The sequence below is a fragment of the Microtus oregoni genome, unplaced genomic scaffold, assembly GCF_018167655.1.
Source record: "Microtus oregoni isolate MIOR12 unplaced genomic scaffold, Mior012 000060F_ref0000265, whole genome shotgun sequence".
NCBI classification, from domain to species: Eukaryota; Metazoa; Chordata; class Mammalia; order Rodentia; family Cricetidae; genus Microtus; species Microtus oregoni.
This window is the reverse complement of record NW_024543870.1, coordinates 10,867,698-10,893,530: the sequence shown is the minus strand read 5'-3', so window position 1 is coordinate 10,893,530 and position 25,833 is coordinate 10,867,698. Positions and strand designations below refer to the sequence as shown.

The following is a 25,833-nucleotide window of genomic DNA, read 5'->3' as shown; positions in this document are numbered from 1 at the left end:
GTCCACACAGAAAAACACAGGGTGGGTAAATAGCAGACACTGAGACGCCTATCTAGAAGGGAGAAGTCCTAGTGTCCTACAGCTTGACAAGGGGCTATGGATCATAGCCACTTGCATAGCATGTGGAAAACTAGAGAAGGAGATGAACATGTTAATTGTCCCAATTTGACCATTTATACACTGTAAACCATGTGACTGACTGGCATCCCGCACAGAAAAATTATGCATTTGTTTGAAGTAAAAATAAATGAGCCGGACACAAAGGAGAGATAGAGAGTAAAGATGATGATGGTACTACAAAACGTAAGGTCTGGGGACAGATTGGGAAAGATCTGAGTGTAATGTATCTAGGCTGAGCTGAAAAGTGTGTGGTCTGCCATCCCTTCCACCGACATCTCTGTTGCCTGTTGGTGTTCCCTTCCTTTCCTCTTCTCCTGTTCTTTGCCTTTGCTCCTTCTACTTCAGTTTTTTGTGTTGTTTGAGACAGGGTATTCCTGTGATGTGGTTCAGGCTGGCCAGGATGGCCTCAAACTCATGACAAGCAATAAACCCTGCCCTCCGAAGTGCTGGGATGACAGGCGTGGCCATCTTTCCGGGTCCTTCTTAGTTGCCTGTCTTACGTTCTAGTGCCTTTTTCTAAAATAAATGAAGTTTAAAACTTCTCAAGAGCTAGGTATGTGGCAAATAGTTTACTGTAAATTGCCAGGTGATAAATATGATAGACTTTTGCCAGCCATGTTTTCTGCTGTAATCACCCAGCATGGCGATGCCACAGCTGTAGAAAATAGCCATGGGCAGTACAGTTGTGTTCCAATGAGCTTTAAGTACACAAAGACAAGCAGACGCAGGAGTAGGGCTGTGAACCGGACCAGGCTGATCCTTCCCCTAGCTTAGGGAAAGGGCTTGAAGATAGATTGGATCCTTAGGGCGATCACTATTGTTGAAAAACAAAGATCAGGGGGCTGGAGAGATGGCTCAGTGGTTAAGAGCATTGCCTGCTCTTCCAAAGGTCCTGAGTTCAATTCCCAGCAACCACATGGTGGCTCACAACCATCTGTAATGGGGTCTGGTGCCCTCTTCTGGCCTGCAGACATACACACAGACAGAATATTGTATACATAATAAATAAATAAATATAAAAAAAAAAAAAAAAAAAAAACAAAGATCACATCAAGACCTCAGAGAAAGGAACGTGCCTCGGAACGAAGACTCTCCTGTCTATTTGAACGTGTCCCTCTCGCTGTGCCTGCTATGTGGGTCTCTGCTCTGCACACCTACACGCCAGCAACCTTGCTGAGGTCATGATTCCAAAGCCTTCCATACAGTCAGTTGCCAGGCACAAATACACCGGAGAGAAGCAAGACTGTGTAGGTGAAAAGGCACCTTATTGAGGGAGGACCTCAATAAGCAACTCTGTCCATCTTCAAGTGAAGAGGCTCTACCGACAAGCTTTCTTCGGTGAGTCCAGAACCATGGTAACAACAGCCAGCTCGTTACCTCCGCTGACATTTAAGCAGTGGGATGGCTCTCATTCCAAGGTTTCTCCTTCCAGAAGGCAGAGGGCTGGCACACATAGCCTATTATTGTGTCACATTGAGAGGTTTGATTTGTTGTTGTGTTGTTGTTGTTGTTTTGACATGCCCAAATCCTGATAGGGTGATGGGGACCAAAGGCCAAAGGAAGAGAGAGCGCACAGCCAGGTGTATTCTGAAACTCCTATGGGAGAGAGACTGGAGATGGTGTAAGATGGCTAGGAGCCAAGCGACTCCAGGGTACATTGCTTTTGTTGCTGTCTACACTCCCATAACAAGTAGGGCTGGTCTCTTTTCTGAGGCTGGACGTGGTCAAGCAGGCTTTGGAAGGCTGCAAATGAAACAGGAAGCCCTTCATGAACATTAAACCTGGGCACTGGGCATGCAGAGCAAAGAAAAGCGGTCCTCTAACCTGGAACGAGAGACTCCTGTATCTGCAGGGAGAACTTATTCAACTTCTTGTTGAACGAGGAACTTTCAGACCAAGACAAATGCACTTGAGAGCTAAGGACAGAGGTGCTAGGCCAGGGAGATGGGCAGATGGGCAGAGCTGCTTGGGAAGGGGAAGAGAACTTTCAAGGAAAATGATGTTATTGCAACCGAGCAATGGCTACAAAGATGTACTCTAGGGTCTGCTTCTAGCTTGCTTTCCTGCCACTCCTGCTCTGGGTTTTTGATTAATTTCCATACAGTCCAGAGTACACACCGCCAAATCCCCACTGCTCAGCTTTTATGCTGTCCCTTCTCCTTGGGGTGCTCTGGGCTTCCTTGGTCATCATCTTCTGACTAAATGCTTTGGATGGTCAAGTCTCAGGTGCTACTTCCAGGCAGCCTTCCTTTTTTCTTTCTTTCTTTTTTTGATTTTTCAAGACAGGGTTTTTCTGTAGCTTTGGAGTCTGTCCTGGAATCTAGCTCTTGTAGACCAGGGTGACCTTGAACTCACAGAGATCCACCTGCCTCTGCCTCCTCAGTGCTGGGTTAAAGTCCTGCACCACCACCACCACCCAACAAGGCAGTCCTCTTAAATTGCGTTCCAAGTCTTTCCTTCTTTGCAGCTGTCTGTCTTTCATCAAAGGAGTCCTCTAGCAATCTCGCCTGGGAGCAAAGGAATGTTGAAGACAGAGCCATTTCCTAGGTATCTCTTTAATTTCTGACACACAGTGTATTATCCGGGAAGAACCCTCTAGAAGCAGAAATTGGACAATTAATCTACAAATTCAGACTGGTGTAGCTCTCCTATTTATGTGTAGTGGTCCCAGCTTATAGCTATGTGAATACTTGGCATCCTATACTTAATGGTCTCTCCTGTCCCATCCCGTTAAGAGACAAGCCCCGCCCACTCCCTACCCCAGTCCACCGCTGAGGCAGGCCTTCCTTCTGCTTCCAGCCTGAGCTCTGGTCCTTTTCAGTCTTACTCCCTTCTTCCCACTTCTCCCCTTCCCCCTCTCCATTTCTCTCTCTCTCTCTCTTTCACTCTGTCTCTCTCCGCTTTCCCATTTTTCCCTTCTCCCCTTCCATAACCCACAAAATAAACATCCAACCTCACTCTGCATGGCGTGCCTATCCATCTGTCTCTCACCAGCCTCGGCTGCAGCTCTTCGTGGGACCCAGCTGCCTTTGTGGCCCACAATGGTCTCATGCCCACTGCCCACTGCCGCCACTCGGGGAATAGCACCCTTTTATTTTTACCATAACGCTCTATCCCCACTTCTCCACAAGTCCCAGCCAGTCTTGTTTCTGCATCAACTCAAAATGAATGAATTCAGTCATCCCTTCATTCCCTCAGAAGCTTCTCCTCATGGTAGGAGATGCATGAGATCTTTCACTAACATTAATGGAGGAAGCAACTGCTGAACTCTTTCCTTCCTTTCTTCCCTCTTCTCCATTGTCCTTCTCCTTTTTTTTTTTTTTGTTTTTTGTTTTTCGAGACAGGGTTTCTCTGTAGCTTTGGAGCCTGCCCTGGAACTAGCTGTTATAGACCAGGCTAGCCTCACAGAGATCCTCCTGCCTCCCGAGTGCTGGAATTAAAGATGTATACCGGCTTTTCTTCTCCTTCTTTAATAGTGTTGCTATGGCGCCCAGATTGATCTCAAACTTTTGACGATTCTCCGGTCTCAGCCTTTCCAGTACTGGTATCGCAGGTAGGCACCACCATGTGCCACCTGTTTTCACGTAGCTCTGGCAGGACCTGGAACTCGGGGATTTCATAAGCTGGGTGAAGGAACCTATTGCATTTTCCTACAACCAACCTTAAACATCAGCCACTGTGGTTAACACCAGCTCCCACACGACCTGGGTTTAAAAGCACATATTGAATGAACTTAATGGTGTGTGTGTGTGTGCTGTGTATGTACTGAGAAAGGTAGGCTTGATTTGGTGGATGTTAACTCATGAACAACCAATCATCTGCATTGCCTGTGCCCTTAACTTCAAGTGACAGGCTCCATCTCCATCCCTAACAATGTCTTACTTTTTAGCTGTTGAAAATGATTCTCACATAGCCCAGCTGGCCGCAAACTCATTATGTAGCCAAAAATGGCCCGAAACCTCTGATCTTCAGGACTTTGTCTCTTAAGTGCTGAAATCCCAGGCTTGTTTCAACCATGCTCAGCAACATCTTCATCTTTAGCCTTGTAAAGAACAACAATAAGTCCCTACATGATGGAAGGACAGGACCAATCTCAGTAAGTTCTCATCTGACCTCCATGCCTGCCCCCCACATATATTTCATAGTAGACAACAACATTTAAAAAAAAAAACTAGTATCGATACAGAATCAGCTTTCGACAAGGATTTTGAACTTCTTTTCCTATGCATTGACATCCCTGCTGATCTGCAACGTAAGTCTGGAAAACTGCACAACCTTTGACAAAATAAAAGGATTTCTTTACTGCGGGGGGGGGGGGCATAGTGGGTGTAATCACAGCATTCAGAAGGCTGAGCAAAAAGGACTGCCGGAAATTTGGGGTGGATTTGAACCACACAGAAAGACTGTCTCAAAAACCACCCAAACAACGCATACACACAAAAAAGCAATCCAAGAATATTCTGTTATTCACCAGAACAAAGATTCTAGACGCCTACTATGCTGTCAAATAAAGTTGCCACTGTATGAAAGCAAAGGGCTAGCCTCAGGTTTTCATAGCAAACCCGAGGTGGCCACACACGGTCTCAAAAGGAAACCAAACAAAAATACACATAACATAAACGTAGATAGCAAAAAGTCGTAAAGAGACTTGTCTTACAATGACTATATTCTGATGAAATTTAAATTGATATTAAACTAAATTTAAAAGCCAGGTTCTCTACTCTAGCCAGACTTCAAGTGTTCAGTAGCTGCGTACGTCAGGGTGGCTACTATCTTGTATGACACACGTATAGAACCATTTCCGGTTTTTTTCCAGAAAATTCGATATAACCGCTCTGCTCAGGATCACTCTTTTACAAAATGCAGAGACTGGGGCCCAGGGAAGTAATGCAAGCTTGTTACGGAAAAGTATGGGTCTAGACCCAAGCTAGCCTACTGCGTGATATATCCTCTCCCTCCCGAAACTCTAGGACCCCCCCCCCCAGCTCAAAGATTCTAACTGGTGCTGGGGGGGGGGGGCAGGGGGAGGAGGGATGAGGTGGGGGCAACGCTCGTTCAGAGAGAGGTTTGTGACTGACCAGGGCTTCAGACGCTGCGCATTCCAGATCGGGTCAGGCCTGCCCTGCGGCACTAGGCACTCGGGATTAGCTCTTCTGAACAGCCCCACCTCTTCTTTCTGGAGTTGCCAGCTTCCTGCCCAGCCCAGGGGGCGCGTATATCAGGAGGCTCCCTCACTGCTTTGGGTGAGGCTAAAACGAGGAGAAAATTCCCGCTAGGGAAGAACTTCTGGTCAGAGGGGACGTTGAAGGTAGGCAGGAAATTGACCCAGAGGTCTCCAAGTCCAGCACCAGGGGCATCTGGGAACCAGGCTTCTGCCAGCCCATCAGGGGAGTTGCATTTGGCGGGAATTGCATTTGCCTTCACCTGCACACCTGCAGTGTGTGTGTGTGTGTGTGTGTGTGTGTGTGTGTGTGTGTGTGTGTGTGGTGTTTATGTGTGTATGTGTGTGTTTATGGGGGGGGGGGGCTCCAGGAATTGGGTTGGAATAGGGAGCAGGAGGCGAGAGGCCATGGGAGGGGGCGCCCGGGAGCGCCCTGACCTCGAGGGCTGTCGAGAGGCGGGGAGAATGGGGGTTGGGGGAGAAGAGGGGAGCCTGGCAGCCAATAGGAGGGAGGATCTTGTTTCAAAAGGGTTAACCCACAGCCAATGAGCGCCTGGGGGAGCGGATCCTGCTCACTCCATTCAAGAATCCCAAGTATTCAAGATGGACGGCAGGGAGTGTGGAAGGAGAAAGGGGGCGCGGGGGGAAGAACCCGATCTCTAGAGGAGCGGAGCGCCGCGGCCAGCCCATCCCGGAGCCCCGGTCCCGGCCGGCGGGTGGAGGGGCAGCTGGCGGGGGCTCGAGTCCGGCGGGGACGGAGAGAGGCTGGCGGGGTACGAGAGGGCGTGAGAAGGGGAGCGAGGCCAGGAAGGGGAGCCAAAAGGGAGGGAAAGGCAGAGAAAGAGCCCGGGAAGGAGGAGGTGGCGGGCAGAGGAACCTAAGAAGAGCGATGTGTAGGTATTGGGAGCTCGGCGCTTTCCGGTATTCTCTCGGTGAGGGGAGGGGGTGCTCCGGCCTTTTTCTCTCCTGCTTTTTCCTTCCCTCCTCATTCTCCACTCGGAGGCATGGTCTCTATTTTTCCTTTCGAAACACTATCTGGGGAGCACCAGGCGTATCTTACCGAGGTGGCCTCACTGTCATTTTCCAATGGGGGCGTGGTGGGAAAGGGTGGGGGGCTCTAAGCCTGAGCCATCTGCCTGTCCCTGGGCTTGGGAGGGTGTGGGGACGCGGGGGGAACTTGGCGTGTGTGTTCCGAGAGCAGCCAGAGCATTGCAGGGAATTCATCACCTCTAGAACTTGTGGGGTGAGCCCCACTTGCTGTAGGGGTATAGAGCTGCCTTTACCTAGTAGCGGTGGCGTGTGAGGACGTGGGGATCTGTGCCCCCACCTTCCAGTTGGGGTGAGTGTCGGCTGAGGGGCGAGTTGTATAGCAAGTATGGCTGAGAGTTTGCGTGTGCGTGCAAGTGCGTGTGGTCCAGCCTCGAGGTGTGGCAGGGGCACAGTTGGGTGTCGAGGGGAAAGCGCCCCTCACCCCACACTTTCCAGCTGCCTCTCTCATCCCATTCACAGAACAGGGCTTTCAGGACCCTCCTGGTCTCCTCCTCCCGTCGCCATGGTTGCGGGAGGAGGTGGGGGGATTGCAGGAGGAGACAGTTAGAGCCAGCCCCTTGCCCCTGCTGCTCCAGCTAACCCCCCACCTGCCCTTTCTCTCCTTTCCACAGGCTGGGCCCCATCCCTGCTGCTCTGGCGGGCAGGGGCCGGAAGATGGTGGCCAATGAGGAGGGGGAGTGGAGAGAACTTGAGCCAGGGCCTCCCCTCCCCCATTTCCTCCTCTGTTTCTACACCCGCTTCTGGAAGGAGCTGGGGGGGGGGGGGGGGGATGGTTCCTAGGCCCAAGGTGGGGGAGGGGTCCTGCTGGCTGTTGTATTGCTGGTCTCCCCTCTCAAGAATGAGTTGGGCACGTGAGCTCCTAGGGACTCAGTATCCCAGCTGCCTCTCCCCTCACTCCTTTAAGGAAAGATCTGGGGACTCCTTGATGAAGAATCTTTGGCTACCCTGAAGCTTACTGGTTAGTCTTGTCTTTGTCCTTTTGCCCCATGTTGGCCTGGTCCAGTTCCCAACTGGCTTGCCCAACTCCAGGAGCAGAGAGGCCTGGCCACTGACCCAAGCGGGGCCTTGGTTTCCGTCCATTGGAACTGTGCAAACTGGGGCAGGGCCCCGTGTTTGCAGATTACAAGAACAAACTCTGTCTGGGAAGGCGGGAAAGAACCTCTCCTGCTTCCTGAGGGGGTGGGAGGAGGCTGGAGGGGGAAGCTCAGAGGAAGAGCTCCCAGTGGAATTCAGTCCTCCATCCCCCCCCCCCCTTGTTGCAGTGGAAAGTGGGGGGTCTCCCTGAGGCTGCTCCACCATCTGGATCCACAGAGGAGTCGCCTCTCAGCCTCTGTCCCTTTGGTCCAAACTGTAGCTGGTTTCTGGTCATTAGCTCTGGCTGGCTCCCTAGTCCCGGGATTGAGTGTGAAGACTCAGATACTGAATGTGGGGGTAATTGGAAATTTGTCTTCTAATCCCACCACCCAGGAAAGCTTATCCTTAACTCAAGAGCCAAATCACTGACCATTTGGCTTAACACCATAGATTAGCTTAACATCCATAGATTGCTTTGAAGACCTAGGAAAGGAAACCGTGCTTGCACCCCCAGATCTGGGAGCTTCTCCTGCCCCGGTACCTGTAGCTGTAATCCCATTCCTCTGGTCCTGGAGGTCCACCACCTGAGACATCACCTTGAGACCTCCAGGGCTCCTTTGTCGAAAATTAAGAAGTTAACTTTAGACTGGAGACGAGTCAGAAGGTGGTAGGCGGACAGGCAGCCTGCTATGGTCACCTGGACTACTTAGAAAACAAGCCGGTTATTTCCTTCGAGGAGGAGAGGAAGGCGGAGCCGAGGGGCCCGGGGCCCGGAGGAGGAGGAGGCAGGGCCGGCGTGCCTTCGCTGCTGGCCGGAGCTCTTTTCACATTGTGCTACTGTCCTCACCTGTAACGAGCAGTGCAATGTTAAAAGGGCATCGGCCTTGTAGTGCTATCCAGTGCCGGCGGCCTCCTCCACATCGCTGTCTTCTCTCCCGTCTGGGCGCCAGTCAGCTGCCCTGGTGAAAACTTGGGTTAATGAGCCATTTACATGTGCGATCCCTTGGCTAGACACGGCAGGCGTCCCCATAGCAAGGGCGCTAGAGAAGTTTAAGCTGTTTGGCTAAGGCTATTGCGCTCATAAGTTAGAACTCTGTCCGGAGCCCAAGAAGAAGGTACCCATCTGTTTTATCAGGAGAGATTTGAACTGAGGGGGTGAAAGGTTTTGATGCCACCTGCTGGTTGTGTGAGGGTGTCCTCTGAAGTATTCCTCTTTAAGGATAAGCCTGGGAGCAGCTCCTTAAGTGAAAAAGGTCTGAGTTTTCAGACAAAGCTTAGGGTGGACAGTTGGTGAAGTAGGGAGAAGTGTCATGGGGCCCACAGAAGACCTCTGGGAATGAGGGGTACACAGGAAAGGAAAGGACCGAGAAGAAAGGAGAGTTGCCTAGGCAGAGGCTTCAGTTTCCCTAGTATCCTCTGCCTCTTGTTATGGGAAGGAGGTCTCTGCATCTGAAGTTTTCAGCATGACCATATCACTTGATGGTGATGGCTCTTGGGGGCAGACCTGCCTGGGCACCCAAGATCTGGACAGCATTAGTTAGGTCTTAAAAGATTAATCTCCTGAGCCAGGCCCAGAGTCTTTACATGCTCCACAACCATGCCATTTACTTTTCTGTCTTTCACAGGACTCTCCTTCAGCAGTTTTGAGCTTGCTCTGGTGCGGGAAATGCAACCAAGAGACGGAATTGGGTCTCTACTCATGTTTAAGGACAAGATAATTGGTATCAGTGAAACCGCACAATGGGTCAGACAAGCTTTCTTTGGCCCCAGCACTCAGATGTTTCTGGCTTGTGTTTGCCCAGTTCTTTGTCCTGCCCACGATCTCTCCAGTCTGATGTTAACAGTATTTGAGATAGTATAGGTAACTCTGAATCCATGAGTTCAAGCTGTTAAAGTTATCTGAGTCTTCCTGGGCATAGTGGTACATGCCCTTAATACCAGCACTTGGAAGGCAGGTAAAACCAAGTCAGCCAGAGACTAGCGTGCTCTAAAAAGGAGATTCCAGGCAAGCCAGAGCTACATAGTGAGACCATTTGCCTGTGGGCCCTTCCCCCAAACAACAGCTTCTTGTCTGACACAAAACAAACAGCTATTTGGCAGTATCTACTTTTTAAGTTTTTGGGGTATGGGTGTGGCTCGGTAGAGAGAGAGCTTGTCGAGCATTCACAACATAAAGCCAGATATGGTAGAGTAAACTTGTAATCCCAACACTATCAAGGTGGAGGCAGGAGGATCCCATGTTCAAAGTCACATAGCAAGTTAGAAGGCCAGCCTAGACTATAGAAGACAGGCATTTGTCCATGCCTCCGTGGTGTCCTTGCTCAGCCTGTGGACTGTGAGCCCCTTGGCAAACCTATCTTCAAAAAATACATTATCGTTCATAACAGCAAAATTAGTTATGAAGTGCAACGAAAGTAATGGTCGGGGTCACCACAACATGAGGAACTGCATTAAGACATTGAGAACCACTGTTACAAGGTTGCTGTTCTCCCATTTTGAACTTTTATGTATGTTCTCTTACACTTCTAGCCACGTAGAAACAGTTTCCTCAGAGTTGCCAAGTGTGTGTCACGTCACAGGGCTCTGTCTGAATCTCTACAGTGAAGCCTTCCCTGACCCTTCAAATCTAGGCGAAGTTCCTCCTCAGCTTCCCCTGTACTACAGAACTTATCTTCTGTTGAGGTCACCTAGCTTCCTTCTAACCACTAAGCAGAAAAAAAAAAAAAAAAAAACAAGAAGTTGTCAGGCCATGGCTAGCTTCCTTGTGCAACCCTGGCACCCTGGCAAGTAAAACGTACCTATAAGTATTTGCAATACCAATGGGGTGATCTGGAAATAAGGATGTAACTTAAGAGATTTTTACCGCACATATATGGTCTTCCCCTGTGGGGGCTGAGTGCCTCCAAATCAACAGTTCACTTCAGTGCACGCCAACCATGTTCCTTAGATCACACTTCTGTGTTGATGCTATAGTTTTGAGCTATATCCCACTCCCATTCCACTACCAGCTGAGTCTCAGCCCATACATTTTCATTTTAGCCTCAAGGGTATCCATGAGTTGATTAAAACATTCTAGGACTAGGCATAACAAAACAAGGAGATGCAAGAAACTGGAACCCACCAAGTTGTGGAATAAGTTTGCACTAGCTGCTTATCCTGAGTCCAGATTAAAAAGTAGCCTCCTTAGGGGGAAGTCTGGGGATCCGGAAACAGGTGCTACCCATGGACAAGCTCACCAAAACCATGCCTCATGATTCCCTGCTTGTGAAACAGGTGGAGAATCTTGACACAAAGTAACTACTGCCTCCTAGGGGGTGTTTTAAAAAAAGAGACCCTTGCTGGTGCCTATTGGAACAGTACGGGACCCACACCTACGGAAGGAAAGCCAGCACAGTACCTCAGTTGTTTTTCCCCTTTTTATTAAAAATAGACCCAAACACTTTATGTATCATACAAAAATTTCATTCGCTGGTGGCAGTCACTGGAAAGACTGGTCCCACAGCGCCGATGATCCACCGCCTCCAAGGGACTGGGTCCCAGGGAGCAGTGGCTGAGCCTTGGGGAATGCCCTTAAAGACTGCTCTCTCTGGCAACAGCCAGCCAGGGGTGAGGGCTGTTCTTGGGGCAGCTTTCCCCACCCCACCCAATGGCAAAGATTAGATACTTAAAAGTGCCTCTGTAGTGCCAAGGTAAACAGCGGAGTGAAATGGGAACCCCTGCAACTGATTTCCCAGGGTCTAGGGTTTGTGTTTTTCCTTCTATTGGCCCCATCTCTAGTCTTTTTTTTTTTTTTTTTTAGACCAAGAATGGGGTTGAGTAAACTACCCTCAGACTCTGGGGCCCTGATATCTGAGACCAAAATTTCACTCCAACCTAGGTCTTTGCTATTCTGTGGTCTAGCCCCACCACCAGGGGTTTGTCCTGGTTATTAAAAAAAAAGGCGGATCAAAGGTTGATAACTCCTAGTCCTATCTGCCTGAGTTCACACCCTGCCATCACTCTGTTTTCAGTGCCGCAAGCATCTCCTCTCCCCAGTTTCATGTTTCCCTGACTGCTACCCGCTCCTGAGCCTTCACTACCCCTGGGGTATCGCTCCTGTTCCAAGGGGACCTGGTACTGCTGCGGTGGGGGGAGGGAGGCGGTGGTCGTTTGGAGCCAGGTTTCCCCAGGGGTGGGCAGTACTCATGCTGGTGTGGACTGCTCACGGGGCCAGGGGACTGGTGTGAGGAAGGTGGGGCATGCGGAGGAGGGTCCCAGCCTGCTGAGCCCCCCTCAGTCCCAGCCGTTGTCCTTCACCATGTGTGACATCTCAATGATGTACTTCCCTTCTTTGTATTTCTGGCTGGTCTCAAAGGCTTGTTCCTGGTGGGGAGTAAGATGGTGACCATGGGAAAAGGGTGTCTTGCACCTCCAGGCTCCTCTTCCCACACCTAGGCCAACCCGGTTCCAAGCTCCCTCTATGGATCATGCAAAAGCCTGGTGTCTGCGCACTGGGTCTGGAGAGCCGTGGGGACAATCTAGGAAGCGGCTCTCCTCAAATACTTACATATTTCCAGCCCAGTGTGGTCTTGCAGCTTTCGCAGAAAATGTCAGCTACCGAGTGGAGTCCTGTGAGCAGGAGGCGCTGTTCAGCTGGCCCACAACCCACGTTGACCCTGTCTCGGGAAACAAGGACCCAGCACACAGTAGGGTTGCTCTGTCAGTCCCAACCTACCCAGAAGGATTTCTATCTGGGGGGGCGGGGGGGAGACTAGAGCGTCCACCCCTTTAGGATCAGTGCTTGGGCCTTCTTTGACCCCGCACAACTTAAGACTGCTTTTCTGATCCTTTTGAAGGCTTACCCCCATTTTGCAAAGAGAAAAGCTGCCGTAGCACAAGCAAACACACGCGCGCGCGCGCACACACACACACACAAAGAAAGAGGTAGACTCACACGGAGTTAAACAGGTAGGCCCGGCCATGGCTCCCTTGGAAGGACTGTGGAAACAGGACAGACAGTGACCACTGGGTATGCCTCAACACCACTGCCTAGATCCCGCTGGAGTGGCGGGAGACCTCAGGTGCTCCCATTGTCTCAGAGGGAAAGCCCGGGGAGGCAGGCGGCAGGCCCTCGCTTCAGCGTTACCTTGGAAATAAGCTCATCGTGTTTGGCCAGATGTGCTCGACAGTGGACACAACTGTAAGTACGGTGGCAGCGTGGAAGGTAGCTGCGGAAAGTCTTGGTGGGTAGACAGGCAGGGGCCGGGCCAGGGTCACAGCTGGGCATGACGGGCTGGAGGACGATGCCCTGGCGGGCTGGAGGGGCTGGTGCCGTGCAGCCCCCGCAGAGACGGTCGCAGGTAAAGCAGCGGAGCAGGTTGGCTAGAGCCGTGTTTCAGGACGGTAGAAGTGTGGGGGGGCTGCCCGGCCAGGGCCCCCCCAGACGAGAACCAGATAGAAATGGAAATCACCTGGTAAGAAACGAAGGTTCGTCAGGGGGGAGATGTGACCTCATGAGGAGCCGCTCTTGAGCAGTTAAAGAAGATGGGGCTCAGCTCACCTGGACCCTCCCACCTTCCCCATCGCCATCAGCCCTCAGCTTCCCATTGCACTTTCTGTCCCCTAGAGTCCCATTCTGTTCTGGCAGCGGTTCCAGGCATCTTGTGCCATGGCCAGGGAGCTGGTACCTCTTGCTCTCAAGAGGCAGCAGCAGCCTCCAGCATTTTCCACTGAGAACAGCCTGCTGGCACAGACACTACCTTAGGAGCAACATTACCTGCAGAGACTCCCCTGTGTCCAGTTCTGTGAGAAACTGCCCCCTCACCTGGGCTCAGAACCTTATCAAAGTGAAGTGCTCCTGAGTTGCGGTTGTTGGTTTTGTTTTTGTTTTTTCTCTCTCAGGGCCTCTATTGGCAATACAATTGGCCCACATTTGGGGAAAGAAGGGAGGAGGAACAGGGAGATGGGTACACACACCCCACTTAGCCCTCTCCTGGAGTTATCCTGAGCCCTGGAACTCCACACAACTTGGTAGCTTCTTCAGTATCCCAGACCTTACACGTGGCTGTTCCTCAATCTTGCATCCTGAGCTACATATCCAAGGCTAGAAGGAGCACTTGCTGTCTTCCTAGCCTCTGGCCCTCCGTCAGGTCTCACCACTGTTTACTTACTGCTAGCTTAGCTCTGAGTTAAAGACAGGCATCTAGCCCTAGGAGAAAACTTATCTTTCTTCCATCAAGCCTGACAGCTGGACCCGTGGAAGATGGGCAGCACATCAGACCAGACTCCTGGGCTAAGCCAGCCAGTGTGGCATCGTGTGAGAGCAACATTAATGGGAAACAACCGGGTAAGGGGACTCCTTATTTTTTTAAGAGCTGGGCTTTGGGGCACAAGGCAGAAAATGGCAAACACTGGTGACTGGGCAGCAGCACGTGAAATAATTGCAGGGTTCTGATTAAGAATCTTGAGACGCTGGTATCTGCTCACCCTCCAGTCCCAATGTGGCTGAGGGTACTGCAGGCAGGGGATAAGGAGGGAGGTGTCCTCTGGTAACTCCGATAAGCAGGTGAGGTGCCCTATCCTGCAGCTGTGGGTGGGGTAGCCTGTGTCTCCTTCGGAGATGCCCGCTAACTGCTCTAGTGATGCTGGACCACCAAGCAGAGGAGGCAGTCATCACTCCAGTTGCCAGGACAAACGGGCTGATCTCCTGTCCTTTGTGGTGGCCATAAGCACCCCGACTGTTCTTTTCTCTTCAAGGGCTTGCCATGCAGTCTCTCCACAAATCCCCTTGAGTGAGACCATCTATCTTCAGTTTCTGGTTCTCAACCATTGGCTGGGTCCCAGGAAAACACCTTGGGCCAAATTCAGGGTGACATTGTGTTCTGGCCCTCCTTACTGTACAGTTCAGTGTCACTTTCTTCATCTGCCTTCAACTTTGCCTTCGAGTTCCCCTCAAGGTTCCACCTTTAAACACCTCCTTCAAGGGACTAGGAGAAGCCAGGTTTGCCCTCTCCCGCTATCTTCTGCTCCTTCCCCAGCCCTGTCCTTCCGTCATTGTCACGCCTCCTTCCCTGTCCCCTGCTTCTCAGTCCAGCAGAGGAGAAGCTGCAAAAAAGGCCAAAAAAAATCCCAAGGAGGAGAGTTGGGGTCCTTTCTTCTCCCATCCCTGCCATCTCTCGTCATAGGGTGACGCTAATCAGACAAATGACTGGGGGCAGGAAAAAAACAACAAAGGTGAGTGCTGGGAAGAGGACGATCCGTGATGCTGAGCTGGGGCTGGACTGTAGGAGGTGGGGGGAGCAGAAGGGCTCGCAACTGGGAAAACTGGCAGCTGACGGCAGAAGTGATGAGGCAGAGGCCGATGGGACCAGGTGCGAATCCAGTGCCTCCCGGGAATTAAAAAAGGGGAGGGGGACTTGCGCGCACAATGGGTATATTCAATCGCTTGGAGGTTCTACCTCCCCCTGGGCCAGCATTTTCAGTATGGTATGGTCCGAATGATGAGCAGAGCAGCCAGCTCCCAGGGCGGGCTTTGGGGGTCTGCACCAGCAGCAAAAACAATCAACAGTGATGTCTGAAGCTTGGAGCCGAAGTTGCCGGGAAATAAGTGCGAGAGAATCGTCAGAGCTTGGGGAAGGATGGAGGAGCCTAGAGAGGAGCGGAGGCGCCAGGGAGGGGGAAGGGAGGACAAAGGGTGCATGAATAATGCTTTTGCAAAGGGGAGAAAGCAACACGCAGCAGGAAGAGAAGATTGGCAAAGGGGAAAAATTGATTTGGAGAAGGGCTGTCCCCTCACCTTGAGGTCTGCTCCAGAGATCTCCGTCTATCTCTCTCAATCCCTCTGCTCTCTCTTCTCTCTTCTCTCTCCGCTCCTTCAGTTGGGAAAAGGATGGGATTGGGTCGTTGTGGGTTTGAAGACTGGGACTGCAGGCTGGACAGCTGCTGGGGGCCAGAGGTGGCCTCTTGTTCTGTACCTCGGTCTGTGGGTAAATGTGGCTGTGTGTTGTGGAACTGCATCATAACACTGTGACTCATCCAACCCCCCACCCCCCTCACCTCCCACGTCAGAGCAGGGCTGGGAGACACAGGAGGCGAGTTGGGAGGGAGGGAGGGAAGGAGGGAGGGAGGGGGCAGGCATCGAGGGACCGGGCTAGAGGAGTGATGATAGGGAGTGGAGGCAGAGGGATGGCTGGTTTTGGGGTGTGGAGGCTGGTAATAGGCAAAAGGAGAGATGGGTTGTTAAGGAGCACGGCCCTGTGACCAAGGAAACAGAACCTGAGGGAAGGGAAGGGATGGAGTTAGGGAGAGCCAGGAAGTATACTCTCTCTCTCTCTCTCTCTCTCTCTCTCTCTCTCTCTCTCTCTCGATAGGGTACATTTTTCCACTTCAACTCTGACATCAGCTCTGATGTAGGCTAAAGGAGGATATACTAATTGTCATGGATGACAAACTGGGCTCTCCATTGTGCTCAGTACTGAGCACTTGGAAGCTTTAGTATCTCAGTGTAATGCCTCCCAAAGAAGCCATAGGTCAAATATGACATCTTGCACCCAGGAAGCTCTTACCAACTACTGCCTCCAAAATAACGTGTGCTGCGAATGGAGATGCCTATGGGACATAGGGTCTTGACTGGACTGTAGACTTTTGGAGGTAGGTCCTCAGGGAAACCTCTCTGTACCCCAAGACCGCAGCATCTAGTGTAAAACCCTGCACGTAGGAGAGACTTACAGAACAGGGCTTGCTTGCATCTCAGGCAACGGCCAAGTGTCTGGCTTTGATCTCAAAGACTCCTGAGTCGAAATCTTAGCTCTGCCAATTATTCACCAGGAACCACGGGCAAGTGACTAATCCTCCTGCGCCACAGAGCTCTTCGGCTCCGTGAAGCTAATGATATTTTACCTCACGGAGAAGTGACTGAGAAAGACAGCATGCACATTTCCAAAGGAGTGCCTCACACACAATAGGCACTAAGTAATGAGTGATGTCATTTTCTTCTGTTCCCTTTTGGGTTAACTTTTTAAGCTGGCGTCCAAATTGGAGAGTTTTGTTAGGAATGAGATAGTGTTACTTCGGAACAGCGTTCTCCATGTGGGCAAAGAGGCAAGCAGAAGGACTGTCAGTTCCAGGCCAGCCTGGGCTTCATGGTGACATCAGCAATAGAGAGCCCCAAACCAATACAAACAAAAACATTCTCAATTCATAACCCCTAAGCCTAGAGAATATGTACTATTAAATTTTTGATCTTTCGAGAGACATAATGCCAAATTTTTGCCTTGTAGAAAGATTACATTTTTTTTAAAATCAGCTTTCAGTTAAAATTCATCTGACTTAGAATACTTCCCATGTAGTACAGAACTGTGTCACTAAAACATGGACCCAGGATATGTCCCCAACACAAGACAACCCCCCCCCTTTTTTTTTTTTGGTTTTTCGAGACAGGGTTTCTCTGTGGTTTTGGAGCCTATCCTGGAACTAGCTCTTGTAGACCAGGCTGGTCTCGAACTCACAGAGATCCGCCTGCGTCTGCCTCACAGTGCTGGGATTAAAGGCGTGCGCCACCACCGTCCGGCTCAACCCCCCCTTTTTTTGGTTTGATTTGTTTTTCACAGAGGATACCTTTCTGAATATGAAAACTGTGGGTCGAGGCACGGACTATGGGCAATGAGAGATGCTGCTAGCTGGCTAAGGAGAGAGAGGGGGGTTCTGGATATTCAATCGGGAACAAGTCTGGGGGCAGTTAATTTTGAGAAGACAATGCGTGTATCATGAGGGTAGTACTAGAGGCCTGGATGTGAGAAGAACTGGAAGGAAGACAAAGAAGCTGAGTTGAGAGGATCCCAGTTAGAGGCCATCCTGAACTACACAGTGAGTTTCAGGCCATTCTGGGCTAGTGTGTGAGACTCTGTCTCAGACAGACAGGCTGGCTATGAAGGTGCATGCCTGTAACCCCAGCATTTCATAGGTAGAGATAGGAGGAGCAGGCATTCAAGGCTCTCAGAAAAACAAAATCCAGAGGGAAAGGTTGAGAGGGACAGGGGAAGTTTTGTCTGGGCAACAGAAATTAAAGGAAATATGGGCGCTGTAGAGAGGCTCAGCAGGTAAATGCACTTGCTGCCAACACCTGCCTGAAAACCGAGTTCAATCTCCAGACAGAATCTATGAAATAGAAGGACAGAGACAACTTTGAAATGTTGCTCTCTGGCGTCTACGCGACCATTGTGGCCACTGCCCCCCTCCCCCATCATTGCCAGCGTCACACACAACATTAGATAGACAAAGGGAAAGGAAAACTAGGGGGAGGACGAGTGTGAGGAACCAGCCTTGAGAGAAAAGGGAAGGTCCTTAGGGCATGGACTTAAAGCCGGTAGCCAAAAGGCTATCCATCAATTTAAATCAACAGAAGAATAAAATGATCAAAGATTTAGCTGGAGAGGAGAAGGAGTGGGACCCAGACAGGATGGGTTGGTGGTGCGGTGGAGATGGCAGGAGTGTCCAGTGAGACTGGAAAAGACAAGAGTGGGCCAGCAGTGACGATTGGTACGCTCTGTCCTTCTTCTGTATTTAAGAGGAGTGGAGAGCCATCTCAAAGGGAGGAGAGGGCTCTTCCTAAAGTCAGCTTGAGGTGGTTATGCAATATCCATAGAAAGATGACCTTCAGGTAACTGGGAGACATCACCTTGAGGGAGTGTGTGGAGGCAAAGAAGACTCAGGAGAATGTGTTCCAAAGAAAGGATGAGCTCCTTAGGGAGGCTACAAGTTTGCTAATGAAGTCTAGTGCTAAAATTCTGAAGAATGGTAAAGGATCAGCCTATGCCTAATAGTTCATTAAAAAGCTAATGTCTGGAGCAGAGAAAAATGTAAACCTCAATAAAAATCAATACAATGTAAAAAAAAAAAAAAAGCTAATGTCTACATGGTGAATAAATGAAATAAATCAAATCCCCAAAGAAAACGGTGAGAGGTGACAACTTACCTGCCTGAAAACTGAGCGCTACATAGGGCCAGGAAGAGAAAGGTAGACCAGAAAGCCTTTAATCCCAGGACTCAAGAGGCAGAGGCAGGCAGATCTCTGTGAGTTCGAGGCCAGCCTAGTACACAGAGCGAGTTCCAGGACAGCCAAGGACAAGAAACCCTATCTCAAAAACCAAACCAAAACAACGAGGGGGGGGGGAATAAAGAGAAAGAAGCAATACCTGTAATGACAGTTACCATAACTACCGCACAGGTTCTAGCTGGAATTAAAAGAACATGTACCCTCTGCACCTGTGCAGTCATGGAATAATACCTAACAGCTAAAACCAAGCAATTGTTTGCCCATTATTATAAATGGATCCAACTCCCTAAGTTCTTGGCTTGAATCTGTTTTAGTTACATTTCTCATTGCTATGATGAAATACTTGACACAAAAGGAACTTCTATTTTGACACACACTTTGGGAGGCAGAGTCCATTGTCACAGGGAGGCCGCAGCAATGGGAACCACTACTAGCTGTGGTGTTGGAACCTTGCTCACATCTGGCCAGATGAGGAAGCAGACAGTGCTTTTTCCTCTTCCGATTCAGCCCAGGACCCCAGCCCCGGAACGGTACTGCCCACCTTCAGAGTGAATCTTCCCTCTTTGGTCTCACGCTCTTCTGAAATCTTTTCACAGACACACCCAAAAGAGCGCCTCACTGGTGTTGCTCACAGGGTTTACTAATCCAATCAAGCAGGAAAGCAAAGTTAACCACCAAGAAGCCAACCTCTAAGCCTCATAGTGGTGCACACTTTAAACCCAGCACTCTGGAGGCAAAGGCAGGTGGATCTCTGTTGAGGCTAGCCTGGTCTATGTAGTGAGTTCCAGGATAGTCAGGACAGCGAGACACTGTCCGGAAAAACAAAACAAAAGCAACAAAACAAAACCCCTACATTTACTAATAACTGAATGTTTGGGCAAATGCGTTCGATTATCTTAGTTTCCTCCCCAAAGGAAACTGGACATAATATACCTACCTGGGTTTGAGGGTGTTGTGACATAAGACACTTGAAAAAACTTGGGAAACACTGTATGAATAAATGTAATTTTTATAGTCTCTCCAGCCTACAATAAAAACCTAAAAGTTGGGCTGGAGAGATGGCTCAGTGGTTAAGAGCATTGCCTGCTCTTCCGAAGGTCCTGAGTTCAATTCCCAGCAACCACATGGTGGCTCACAACCATCTGTAATGAGGTCTGGTGCCCTCTTCTGGCCTGCAGACATACGGACAGGATATTGTATACATAATATATATATATATATATATATATATATATATATATATATAAAGAAATTAAAAAAAAAACCTAAAAGTTGCCAGGCGGTGGTGGCACACACCTTTAATCTCGGGAGGCCAAGGCAGGTGGACTTCCATGAGTTCAAGGCCAGCCTGGTCTACAAGAGCTTGTTCCAGGACAGCAAGGACTGTTACACAGAGAAACCTAATTAAAAGGCTAACTCAGATACTTGCTAGATAGGCAATGTGTTTAGTGCTTTACGTATATCTCATCCAATCTTCAAAACAACTTTAAGAGGTCGAATACTGTTATTATTCCCGTTTTACAGACAAGAGACATCTCAGGGAAAGGAAGCCTGTGATTTATCCAGGCAAGCAGTGAGCCAACAAGATTCCAAAGGCCCGTGCTTGTGAAAAGTGGATTGTAGACGTGGGGGAATCGGTTAGCAGTGGTGTAAATGACTGACCTTGTATAACTGTCGGATTTACCTACAGAACAGTCCAGACTCTGGCAGAGGTTGATGGATAATGACTGGTTAATAAGGTTAATGGAGGAAATCACTGGGCTTTTATTCTACGTTTATCAAAGTAAACAAGCGCAAACAAACAAAAACAACGATCCTGGCTTCGTGGCTCAAGTCTCTAAATTCCAGTATTCTGAAGGCCGGAGGCAGGAGAAATCACCGCGAGTCCACGGTTGGCTATCCTGGGCTACAGTTAGACCAGAAAAGAAAGAACTAGGGAAAACAATTTACACTTGGTTCCTTCTACACGACAGGAACCAACAGGCGGAGGCTGTCAGCTCTGCGCAGCCTCAAAGGGGTGTGATTGCTGCCAATGTCCCTCCGCCTGGGTCTTCTGCTGAAGCTGGGTTTTGCTAACTTTCTGACTCGTGGTCTAGGCTAGCCGAGGATCCAGCCCGTGAGGCGTCTCCCTTTCGGGTCGTCCTTCGCTTTCCTGGACAGCAGATGGGGACAGACCACGTACCCGCCTCCGGCGCGTGGGCGCACCGGCAACGCCTCCTCCCCGCCTCCTGCGGTCTTCCCGCACCAAGTGACGGCGATGCCCCGCCCACCTCGCGCGTCACGGCACAATCCTTGAACTACGACTCCCAGAGGGCCGTGCGGCGGGGCGAGCTCGCCCCTCCATCCAACGCCTTCTCCCACCGCGCAAGAACGGAACCGCGTTCGCTTTCCGGCTGGTCTCTAAGTGAGCGTTGTGTGTGGTTGTGCTGTGGTCCTGTACGGACGCTTCTGTCACGTTTATTTAGCGCCTGTGGTTGTGCAGGTAAGGCTTAATTAAGGACTTCAGCTCACTTCTGCGAGGTCTGGGTAGATTTCATTGCTGGAGATAACTGCCACAAATGCTGAACCTGGAAGTGCGGTTCAGAATTAGAACTAGTAACTTACGTTTCTTTGGTAGATTGTAATTTACGGTGTTTTTTGTTTTGTTTTTCCTACTGTGATAGCTGTTACGCGAGGACGTGTAAGTTCCCACCATATGATAGCTGAAGAGTTGGTTCAGGTGTAGATTGGACTATAGTAGCTACTAGGAGTCCCAGAGCCGGACATGCAAATGTTTTCTTAGTCTGAACCCTGTGTCCTGTTCTTTGCACACTATTCAGAGTCTAGCTTCTTCTCGGCTAAGAGAGTTGGAGAGCGGGCATCTGTTATTTCTTTTCCAATAGAATGATGGAGTCGGTGATGGTGGCGCACGCTTTTAATCCCAGCACTTGGGAGGTGCCTTTAATCCCAGCACTTGGGAGGCGCCTTTAATCCCAGCACTTGAGAGGCGGAGTTCAAGGCCAGCCTGGTCTTCCCAGCCAGTTCCAGAACAGGCTCCAGAGCTACACAGAGGAACCCTGACTCGAAAAAAAAAAAAAAAAAAAGAAGGAATGATGGAGAGAAACCAGTGCGATCAAGTCTCCTGTTAACAAAATTTAACAAACTTTGTAGGGAGTATTCTCTGTATAACCTAGTCATTCATTCACTCAGTGTTTTCTGTCTAGATGCCCTACTATTCTACCTACTAGAGATAGGGTAGCAAACAAAAATACCTCTTCCTTCTAGCTGTGGGGAGACTGAATGAAAACAAATACCCAGTCGTAGTGGCATTTCATTTGTATTATTTTTTTTTTTTGGTTTTTCGAGACAGGGTTTCTCTGTGGCTTTGGAGCCTGTCCTCTGTCCTGGAACTAGCTCTTGTAGACCAGGCTGGTCTCGAACTCACAGAGATCCGCCTGCCTCTGCCTCCCGAGTGCTGGGATTAAAGGCGTGCGCCACCACTGCCCGGCTTTCATTTGTATTTTAATAGATAAAGCTTGCCTGAAGATCAGAGAGTAAAACAACTCCACTGGTTAGCCTTACAGACCAGGCAGTGGTGACAGGCACCTTTAATACCAGTAGCCACATTAGTTGCCATAGAAATCAGGCGGTGCACGCCTTAATCCCAGCCCTGGAAGGGAATAAACAGGAGGAGGCAGCTCACAGACACAGTCTCATTCTGAGATTCTTGGAGGCAGGATCAGGATCGTCATCTCAGGTAAGAGCCAGTGGCTGGCTGTTTTGCTTTTCGGATCTTCAGGTTGAACCTGGATTCTCTCTGAGTTTTTATTCATTAGTCGTTGCCTCACCCAGTGAGTCGTAAGGCAATAAGAACTGTGCAGAAAAGATAAAGGGATGAAACTATTGGAAGATAATATTAATTATGCATGCTTGGCCGATAGCTCAGGCTGTTACTAATTAGCTCTTACAACTTAACCTATTTCTATTAATCCATGTGCTGTCCCGGGGCTAGTAACATCTCTATTCCATTTTTGTGTCCAACTCATTCTGCATCTGGCTAGGGACTGCTCTGACTCTGTCCTTCCTCTTCCCAGCACTCTCCCTCTGTCAGGCTGTCTTTCCCAATCTCTTTCTGCCCAGCTATCGGCCAGCTTTTTATTAACAATTATAGCAGTAGCCGGGCAATGGTGGCGCATGCCTTTAATCCCAGCACTCAGGAGGCAGAGGCAGGCGGATCTCTGTGAGTTCGAGACCAGCCTGGTCTACAGCGCTAGTTCAAGGACAGACTCTAAAGCCACAGAGAAACCCTGTCTCGAAAAACCAAAAACAAAAAAAAAACCCAACCAATTATAGCAGTACATATTTACAGTGTAGAAAGATTGTACCACAGCAGTGGCCCGATGTAGTGATTGGATCTGATGTTTAATTTGGGTTCTAGGCATAGCAGCTACACAGGAAAGATGAGTGAAGAATCCAATGATGACAAGAAGCCAACGACTAAATTTGAACTGGAACGAGAAACAGAGCTTCGATTTGAGGTGGAGGCATCTCAGTCAGTTCAGCTGGAGTTGCTGGCTGGCATGGCAGAGATCTTTGGCACAGAGCTGACCAGAAACAAGAAATTCACCTTTGATGCTGGTGCCAAGGTGGCTGTTTTCACTTGGCATGGCTGTTCTCTGCAGTTGAGTGGCCGGACCGAGGTGGCTTATGTCTCTAAGGACACGCCCATGTTGCTTTACCTCAACACGCACACCGCCTTGGAGCAGATGCGGAGGCAGGCGGAAAAGGAAGAAGAGCGAGGCCCCCGCGTGATGGTTGTGGGCCCTACTGATGTGGGCAAGTCCACGGTGTGCCGGCTGCTCCTCAACTACGCAGTACGCTTGGGCCGCCGTCCTACGTATGTGGAGCTGGATGTGGGCCAGGGCTCCGTGTCCATCCCTGGAACCATGGGGGCCCTCTACATCGAGCGGCCCGCAGACGTGGAGGAGGGGTTCTCCATCCAGGCCCCTCTTGTGTACCATTTTGGCTCGACCACTCCTGGCACCAACATTAAGCTTTATAATAAGGTCAGTGCTGAAGCTAAGGTAGGGTGAAGGGAAAACTTAAATCGGGGTAGGAAGTAGGGCATTTTGTTACTTAAAATAGAAGAAATTAGCCGTGTGGTTGTGGCGCTCACCTTTAATCCCAGCACTCGGAGGCAGAGGCAGGCAGGTCTCTGAGTTTAAGGCCAGCCTGGTCTACAAGAGCTAGTTCCAGGACAGGCTCCAGAGCTACAGAGAAACAATAAATTTTCGCCCTCAAACTTGGATTTAGAAGAAATCTAAACCTAAGTCAGCTTCAACTTTTTTTTTCCCCTTAGAAAACCAAGCATTTTTTTTTATATTTAATTAGTTTATTTATTTGTGTTTTTCGAGGCAGGGTTTCCTCTAAGTAGCCTTATCTGTCCTGGAACTTGCTCAGTGGACCAGTCTGGCCTTGAACTCCGAGAGTGAGTTGCCTCTGCCTCCAGAGTGCTGGGATTAAAGGCGTTTGTCACCATCTCCCGGCTTTATTTTATTTGGTTTTAGGCTAGAGTCTTGTACTGAGACCCTGTCTCATAAGAGAAAGAAAGAAAGAAAGAAAGAAGAAAGAAGAAAGAAGAAAAGTGGGGAGGGGGGGGGGCTTAGGATGTAGTTTCCTCGCCACGCACATTTCAAGACTTGTGGTTGGGTTCCCAGTCCTGTACACAGGTACTAATTTCTCTAAAAAGGAACTGAAATAGATGGATTTGGGAACTGGAGAGATGGCTCGGTGAAGACAAGCCTTGGCTGCCCTTCCACAGGACCTGGGTTCAATTCCAGGGTCCAAGCACCCACATGACGGCCTGTAACTGTGTAACTCCAGTTCCAGGGAATCTGACACCCTCAGACAGACATTCATGCAGACAAAATACCAAACCAGTGCACACAAATTTGTCTGTGTTTTCATTTTGATCTTTTCCAGATTACGTCTCGTTTAGCCGACGTGTTCAACCAGCGGTGTGAGGTGAACAGAAGGGCTTCCGTGAGCGGCTGCGTCATCAACACCTGCGGCTGGGTCAAGGGCTCCGGGTACCAGGCCCTAGTGCACGCAGCTTCAGCCTTCGAGGTGGACGTGGTGGTGGTTCTGGATCAAGAACGACTGTACAACGAACTGAAAAGGGACCTGCCTCATTTTGTTCGAACTGTGTTGCTTCCAAAATCAGGGGGTGTGGTAGAACGCTCCAAGGACTTCCGGCGGGAATGTAGGGATGAGCGCATCCGTGAGTATTTCTACGGATTCCGGGGCTGTTTCTATCCCCATGCCTTCAATGTCAAATTTTCTGATGTGAAAATCTACAAAGTTGGGGCACCTACCATCCCAGACTCCTGTTTACCTCTGGGCATGTCTCAGGAAGACAATCAGCTCAAGTTAGTACCTGTCACCCCTGGCAGAGATATGGTGCACCATCTCCTGAGTGTCAGTACGGCTGAGGGGACAGAGGAGAACCTTTCTGAGACAAGCGTGGCTGGGTTCATTGTGGTGACCAGTGTGGATCTGGAACACCAGGTGTTTACTGTGCTGTCTCCAGCCCCCCGCCCGCTGCCTAAGAACTTTCTTCTCATCATGGACATCCGGTTCATGGATCTCAAGTAGTGTTAGCAAGAGCCTCACTTTCTGGACCATGGAAATCTAGCCATCACCCAAGGCAGAGGGAATGAGATTTGGGGACTTTAAGGAGCCGACGAGGAACAACTCGTAGGAAGCACAGGCTCTGCCTCTGAAGACAACGGTAGGAGCCAGACTCCTGCACTCTGAATCAAAAGGAGAGACTACGAAAAGAAAATAACTATTTTTTTAAAGATCACCTAAGGTGCCACTTTAAATATTCCAAGACCCTGGATAATTCCATGTCTTCCACTGTGCTACCTACCATGAGGGGATTTTTGTTACTGCTTTCTGGTCCATATATAGTTCTGGTTATAACCAGATGAAAGTGAGATAAAGTTCAAACTTGAAAATAATTATTTTAATAAATATCATTGCCATATTGTAAGTTGTTGTGATTCTTTTTTAATTTCATTTTTCTACCGAAGCATTATAGAAACTATAGGAAGGATTGATTGCTAAAGCGTTGTGAGGAGGAGAAACCCAAGAACCTACTTGTGAGCTGAGCATGTTTGTTTGTTTATTTATTTATTTTTTTGAGACACAGTTTTCTTGTGTACCCTTGCTTGTCCTGAAACTCACTCTAGACCAGGCTGGCCTCAGACTCATAGAGATGGAGCCTGCCTCTACTTCCTGAGTGCTGGGGTAACGGTGTGTGCCACCACGCCTACCTGCCAAGCATGTTCTTATGATAGAGCCTGCCTCTACTTCCTGAGTGCTGGGGTAAAGGTGTGTGCCCCCACGCCTACCT

At 49.7% G+C, this 25,833-nt stretch overlaps 2 protein-coding genes across 2 annotated transcripts; one reads left to right on the top strand and one right to left on the bottom strand.

Annotated features, from left to right (window-relative positions):
* Positions 1-10,807: 10,807 nt before the first annotated feature.
* Ypel4 (yippee like 4) lies at positions 10,808-15,421 on the bottom strand. The gene is made up of 5 exons (XM_041639791.1): positions 15,180-15,421; positions 12,531-12,855; positions 12,339-12,382; positions 11,952-12,060; positions 10,808-11,767 (listed from the first exon to the last, which is right to left on the bottom strand). Exons 2-5 carry the CDS (start codon positions 12,669-12,671, stop codon positions 11,678-11,680), a joined length of 384 nt encoding a protein of 127 aa, XP_041495725.1. The 5' UTR covers positions 12,672-12,855; positions 15,180-15,421; the 3' UTR covers positions 10,808-11,677.
* A 5,387-nt stretch (positions 15,422-20,808) lies between these two features.
* Clp1 (cleavage factor polyribonucleotide kinase subunit 1) lies at positions 20,809-25,464 on the top strand. The gene is made up of 3 exons (XM_041639788.1): positions 20,809-20,919; positions 22,855-23,482; positions 24,399-25,464. Exons 2-3 carry the CDS (start codon positions 22,877-22,879, stop codon positions 25,068-25,070), a joined length of 1,278 nt encoding a protein of 425 aa, XP_041495722.1. The 5' UTR covers positions 20,809-20,919; positions 22,855-22,876; the 3' UTR covers positions 25,071-25,464.
* The last annotated feature ends 369 nt before the right edge of the window (positions 25,465-25,833 follow it).

Excerpts from the sequence above, each read along its gene's own strand:
- Ypel4 (XM_041639791.1), bottom strand. The coding sequence starts at position 12,671 with ATGCCCAGCTGTGACCCTGGCCCGGCCCCTGCCTGTCTACCCACCAAG. Across the intron at positions 12,061-12,338 it reads GCCTACCTGTTTAACTCCGT|GGTCAACGTGGGTTGTGGGC; the intron begins GTGAGTCTACCT and ends TTCCCGAGACAG. Across the intron at positions 11,768-11,951 it reads CCACACTGGGCTGGAAATAT|GAACAAGCCTTTGAGACCAG; the intron begins GTAAGTATTTGA and ends ACTCCCCACCAG.
- Clp1 (XM_041639788.1), top strand. The coding sequence starts at position 22,877 with ATGAGTGAAGAATCCAATGATGACAAGAAGCCAACGACTAAATTTGAA. Across the intron at positions 23,483-24,398 it reads ACATTAAGCTTTATAATAAG|ATTACGTCTCGTTTAGCCGA; the intron begins GTCAGTGCTGAA and ends GATCTTTTCCAG.